Raw genomic sequence first — 5858 nt, forward strand, 5'->3', positions numbered from 1 at the left:
TCCTTGGGGAAAGGCTAGGACCCCTTGGAGGTTACCAGGTCTGAGCAGGACTGAAGTGCAAAACGCTGGGCTTCTGGAGCTTCCACAGTTGGTGCTGGTCTTCAGGCCTGTCTCACACGTGGGCTGAACTCCCAACCTAACAGCTCCACCTCTGACCCAGCTCCCTGCTAATGCACCTGGGACAGCAGTAGAAGATAGCTGAAGTGCTTGGGCCCCTGCACCCACTTGGGGGACCTGGAAGAAGCTCCTGGCTTTGGCAGGCCCAGCCGTTACGGCTGTTGGAGAATGTGTTGGAGAATGGACCACTGGATGGAAAACCACCCCCCCCAACTCTTTCAAATAAATAAATCTAAAAAAAAAAAAAAAACCAAAAACCTCTAAGTCAAACAAATCAAAAACAATTTACAAAACTAGGCACAGTTGGCAAAGTGTGGACTTCGGAGGCAAATCTCCAAGCTTCATTTTCCACAGACGTAAAATGGAGAAAGTAACAGGACCACCATGTAGGATCGTGGTTAAAAGCTACCCCACGGGCTGTTCCCTGATACAGACAACCGCTATATGCACACGGCGCCAACTCGCGGGAGCCGTTTTGTTCCCTCCTGGCCACGAGGAGGAGCACTTTGCAGTAGGCCAAAGGCGGGCGGAAACTGTCTGAATTCGGCTTCACTTCTGGCGGAAGTAGATACGCCTCCACCCGGTTTCATTTCAGAAAGAATTTCGAGTTTTCTGCGTAGTACTAAGGGCAGGTAAGACGCATTTTCGGGTACATTCGTAGGTGTGTAAAACACAGGTATGCCCAGCATTTTTGGCACCATTAGTTCTGTGACATCTTTATTCTCTTTGCGGGACACGGACCCGGAAGTACTCGCCCTTTCCCTGGCAGCACCCAGAGGTTACATCCCATCAGCCTTTGCGCACCCCCCTCCCTTCTCTTCCTCGGCGCTGCCTCCGGAGGTGGCTGCCCTCTCCTCGGTGAGTGTTAATCGTGGGCCATCCGCGTTTCTGCGGCCTCCCTCGGGCCCTGTGGCGCCCGGGTGAGGAGGCCTCCCCTTCCGCGGCTCCTCTCTACGGGCATTGCCCTAATCGGCCTGCTGGAGCCTGCACGGGGACCGCGAAGCGACCCGGCCGTGGGGAGGCCTGGGCTCCTGGGGCGGCTTGGGCTGCGGAGGCCGCCCGGGGTCCGTCCGAGCTGCGAATAGCGGCTCAGCGTTCTGGTTGGGGCCGCGGGGTGACCAGAGGGGCCCCGGGAGCGTGGGTGCCGGTGTTCGCGGGTGACCGCCCGTGTGTGTTAACGCGCCGCCGCAGCGCGGCGCCTCTTCCGCGTCTGCGCTCGGGGTGGCGGGGCTGCGAGTGGACTTGCTTTAGGGAGCTGGCTAGTGTCCGCCAGTGCGTCCGCGTCCCCGGTCCCGGCGCGTGCGGCTGCTGCGCTTCGGATCCGGGGCCCTGCCCTGCAGCGGAGGGCGGCCCGCGTGCTTGGGCTTAGGAAAGACGTAGCGCCTTGGCCTTGGAGAGCGCTCTTTCCTGGGCATTGACTTGGTGCCGAGCACTGGGAGGCGCTCGCTGTGCCCCCGCAGCGCCACGGAGCAGGTGAGGCGGCCCCCGCTCAGGCTCGAGGAGGTCGGCCCGGGCCGTCAGTGCCCCTTGCACGCCCAGGAGGTGCTGGGGTCAGTTCCGTTCCAGGTCGGCGGGTGGGCGAGGGGGCCCCTGACCTCCCGGGATCGCGTCTGGAGAGTGCCCAGTCCTCTGCCAGCTTCGGAAGCGGGAGGGAGAGCAAGGCCGCGGAGCACCCATTCCATTCCCAGCTTGCTCGGTAGCTGGTGACTGGAAGACCCTCTGCTACAGGGCCCGCGGCCCAGCGGGAGAGCCCGTCCGCGGAGGCCTGAGCTAACTCGGGGCTGCTGCTGCTACAGGCACCATGGCCGCCCTCAGACCCCTGGTGAAGCCCAAGATCGTCAAAAAGAGGACCAAGAAGTTCATCCGCCACCAGTCGGACCGCTATGTCAAGATTAAGGTAGGTGCTTCGGGGTGGACGTGGACGTGGGTGACGGGAGAGTCGGCTCAGCGCCACCTCTGAGCCCGGTTTCCCGAGGAACCCTCCGGAGTGTGCCTTGTTGGGGGTCAGTGCTAGGGGACACAGCTGTTGGATGGTGTTGAGGGGTTTGGGTTGGTGGCCTTGTGACAGCGGGAGAGATGGATTATCCAGGTCCAGCCCTGCCTGTGTGTGCACAGCTCTCACATCCGGTTGGAGTCCTTCCTGCGTTTCCTGGTGGTCAGGGCCAGGAGCTCTTACCTCCCCACACACACACCCAGAAAACGTGGAGGTCATGAAGGCCTTTTTTTTTTTTTTTAGACAGGCAGAGTGGACAGAGAGAGGGAGAAAGGTCTTCCTTTGCCGTTGGTTCATCCTCCAATGGCTGCCGCGGCCGGCGCACTGCACTGATCCGATGGCAGGAGCCAGGTACTTATCCTGGACTCCCGTGGGGTGCAGGGCCCAAGCACCTGGGCCATCCTCCACTGCACTCCCGGGCCACAGCAGAGAGCTGGCCTGGAAGAGGGGCAACCGGGACAGAATCCGGTGCCCCGACCGGGACTAGAACCCGGTGTGCCGGCGCCGCAAGGTGGAGGATTAGCCTAGTGAGCCGCGGCGCCGGGCAGTCATGAAGTCTTGTTAGGCGGCTGCTGCTTGGCATTCTTGCACGTGGTGGTGGAACCAGGACATGAGCCCGTGTCCTGTTCTGTGTCCTTTCGTCCCCAGAGGGGAGACGGGGCGGTCTGCCCAGACACCCGGCTTACCGCTGTGGTTTCTCGCAGCGTAACTGGCGGAAACCCAGAGGTATTGACAACAGGGTGCGGAGAAGATTCAAGGGCCAGATCTTGATGCCCAACATTGGCTACGGGAGCAACAAGAAGACCAAGCACATGCTGCCCAGCGGCTTCCGGAAGTTCCTGGTCCACAACGTCAAGGAGCTGGAGGTGCTGCTGATGTGCAACAAGTGAGTGGTCCCACCCCTGGGTTCCGGAGCGAGCCTCCGCCCCGGGCACGGGCAGCAGGAGCCCGGCAGCCTCTGGGGTCTGAAGTGGAGCCTAGCAGGATGTTAGAGAATCTCATGGGGTCGCAGTATTTCCTTGGCTGGGGGAGAGAGGTCCTCGCAGCAGAGGGGCTGGCGTGGTGCAGCAGGGTCCGCCGCCGCTTGCTACACTAGCCTGCACGGAAGGGCTGCTCTGCTTCCTGCTCCTGGGCAGGCAGCAGGGAGCCGCATGCGGGAGGGCAGCTGGAGGTCAGGCTCCCGCCTGGGTTAGCCTTGTCTTTGGGGAGCGAACACTGAGACTTCCTTTGACACCACGAACGCTACGTTCGTTTCTAGAACGTTGCAGCCTCATGCCTAAGGGGCCTTGATTCCCCAGTCTGCAGGTGCTGAGGCAGGAGGATATAGTCTGGTGGGACCTGGGGGGCAGAAAGGAGTGGGGAGGGACACGGGGCTTCTCGGGGTGAGCTCGGAGGGTGGGAGACGGCCTGGAGTGGGAGCGCATGGGCAGCTTGCTCGGGGAAGCAGGATTGGAGGGAGTGTGTCTGACTGATAAACACAAGGCAGTTTTTTCTCATGCTGTAAGTTGAAGTCCAAACACTGCGTTTAGAAAGTAGGCTGTTGGCCAGTATCCCAGTGACTGGGTTCCACAGCCGCTTCTGCCTCCAGTGTCCTGCGGTGCAGACCCTGGTGTGGGCATTTGGGGAGAGAACCAGCGGATAGGGAAAATTCTATGCCTGTAAAATAGTCTTAAAGCAAAGGACGTGGAGGGAGCCTGATGTTTGTGTGCTTGTTTACAAGGGTCTAATCCATAGCGATTGCAAACACAAGAAAATAAATCTTTTATATATATATATATATATATTATTTGAAGGCAGAGTTAGAGGTCTTGTGTCCACTGGTTCACTCCTTGAATGGTTGCAGGGACTGGGGCTGGGCCAGGCCAAAGCCAAGAACCTGGAACTCCATCCCAGTCTCCCTAGCAGGTGCAGAGGCCCAAACACTTGGGCCATTTTCTGTGCTTTCCCAGGTGTGTCAACAGGGAGCTGATGAGTCGTGTTCTGATTTGACTGTTTTTTGGTTGATAATTTAATGGTTGAAATGCTGAAAATTTCATTTATAAAAAGAATTATGGTGATGCCCAAACCATAATGAACAGGTTGAGAGTTGAGTGAAGACAACACAGTACCTGATATATAGCAAAAAGGGTTGGCACTGCTGGCTGCCGTGCGTGTTCCGAGGGTAGTGAGACTGTGTTTAGAAAGACTGGCAGAAGGGCTGCCCTTTGCGCGGGCAAGTTCCGTGCCTGGGCATTTATCCCTGAGTGAGTGACAGCAGGCAGGCTTTATGAAGCGTGGTCAATGGGAAATAACCAAGACCGTGACGTGTAAACCGTGGGTGCTGGCTGGGAGCTTGCACGTCTGTGCCGTGTGACTCCTGGAGCAGTGGGAAGTGCCAGGGGCGGGCACGTGTGATGTGTCAGCCACGTGGCGGGTGGGATTATTGAAAATGCAGATGGATGAGGGCGAGGGAGGAGCAGGTGGAAAGTGCGATGCAGCTTAAGGCTTCCTGAAAACTGTGGAGACAGACGATACCTGCTGCCTGCTTGGAACTGGCATGGGCTCCCAGCTGCAGAACGGCGTTTCTTTGTGGTTTGGTTCGGTTTGGCCCAGATTTGCTTGTGCAGAGAGTGGGGAAGCTTTTCCTGGACAAGGGGGCGCTCCCTGAGACCCAGAAGGATGGAGGGAGCCCTGGGCTGGTGCTCCTGGCCCTGTTTGCTGTGGAACTCGGGAAATCACTTCCTCTTCTGTGAACTGGCGGAATTCTTGGATAGGGCTGTGGGCATTCACTGGGCGAGGGCGGTGCTAGTGTTTCCTCACTACCGTCCCTCTCACTGCCAGGGAGCATTTGGCTGGTACAGGGGGATTGGGGGCGTCCGGGTCTGGGGGAGCAGCCATGCCCCAGCGCCCTTTCCAGTGGGCTGTGTGACTGCAGGGAAAGCGACCACAGCCAGGGCCTCCCCGTGGGACTTCCCAGGCCTATGCAGGCCCAGGCCTGCTCCTCACCCCTTGTTCTCTTCCAGATCCTACTGTGCAGAGATTGCTCACAACGTCTCCTCCAAGAACCGCAAAGCCATTGTGGAGAGAGCGGCCCAGCTGGCCATCAGGGTCACCAACCCCAACGCCAGGCTGCGCAGTGAAGAAAATGAGTAGGCGGCTCGGGTGCGCATTTTATTTGTGTTTAAATAAAACCTTGAAAACCGGTCTCTTCCTTAACTGACAGCTGTTGAAGCGCCCTGTGGCGGTGGAGGCTTCCCTGGGAAGGAGCAGGTAAAGGATGTGGGGCTCTTCCAGGAGCCTGGCCACAGGTGCGCAGAGCAGCCGTGCCCAGCTCTTGGGGCTGGGGAGCAGGGGAGGTGGGTGCTGAGCCGGGCTGCAGCAGCCTGTAGCTCCCAGGCTTCATTCCTGGCCTCCCAGTGTCCCGGTGGAGAGAATGCACAGGAAGCTTCCTCCGGCTCAGAGGAGCCCGCACCTGCTGCCCAGAAATACGCGGCAGCCGACACACTGCTGCTGCCTCAGGCCCGAGGCGGGGACAGCCGCCCCACCCCCCCCCACCCCCCCAGCAGGGAGACCCGGGGCTCCCAGCAGCAGCTAGGGTGGAGCGGGCTTTGCTAGGGGCGCTCTTCCTGCCCGCAGGTCAGCCCCTTGGTGCCACAGGTAGCGTCCGTCTTCACGTTCACAACGGAGTGAAGCATTTACATTTTCTCCAAATTGACCAGGGATGTGTTCAAAAGAAGTGCAGGAAGGACGTGGAGGAGACGGTCACAGG

The 5858-nt window shown here is 59.3% G+C and overlaps 1 protein-coding gene and 1 non-coding gene across 9 annotated transcripts; both read left to right on the forward strand.

Moving 5' to 3' along the window:
* Positions 1-615: 615 nt before the first annotated feature.
* Positions 616-5293, forward strand: RPL32 (ribosomal protein L32). 8 transcript variants are annotated; one of them, XM_089306622.1, is made up of 4 exons: positions 616-749; positions 1914-2014; positions 2815-2996; positions 5113-5293. In XM_089306622.1, the coding sequence occupies exons 2-4, from the start codon at positions 1919-1921 to the stop codon at positions 5240-5242; spliced, it is 408 nt and encodes a 135-aa protein (XP_089162748.1). In that variant the 5' UTR covers positions 616-749; positions 1914-1918; the 3' UTR covers positions 5243-5293. The 8 variants fall into 8 exon arrangements, with proteins under 8 accessions (XP_089162748.1, XP_069907183.1, XP_089162750.1 ...); XM_070051082.2 differs by lacking the exon at positions 616-749 and adding an exon at positions 933-1590; XM_089306624.1 differs by lacking the exon at positions 616-749 and adding an exon at positions 933-975 and having other exon boundaries at positions 1818-2014; positions 2759-2996.
* On the forward strand, positions 1710-1847 carry LOC127492558 (small nucleolar RNA SNORA7). Its single transcript, XR_007922068.1, has one exon. It is a non-coding gene; the product is annotated as a small nucleolar RNA SNORA7 (small nucleolar RNA).
* Positions 5294-5858: the final 565 nt, after the last annotated feature.

Source organism: Oryctolagus cuniculus, chromosome 10 (assembly GCF_051225735.1).
Source record: "Oryctolagus cuniculus isolate XC-2025 breed Fujian yellow rabbit chromosome 10, ASM5122573v1, whole genome shotgun sequence".
NCBI lineage: Eukaryota > Metazoa > Chordata > Mammalia > Lagomorpha > Leporidae > Oryctolagus > Oryctolagus cuniculus.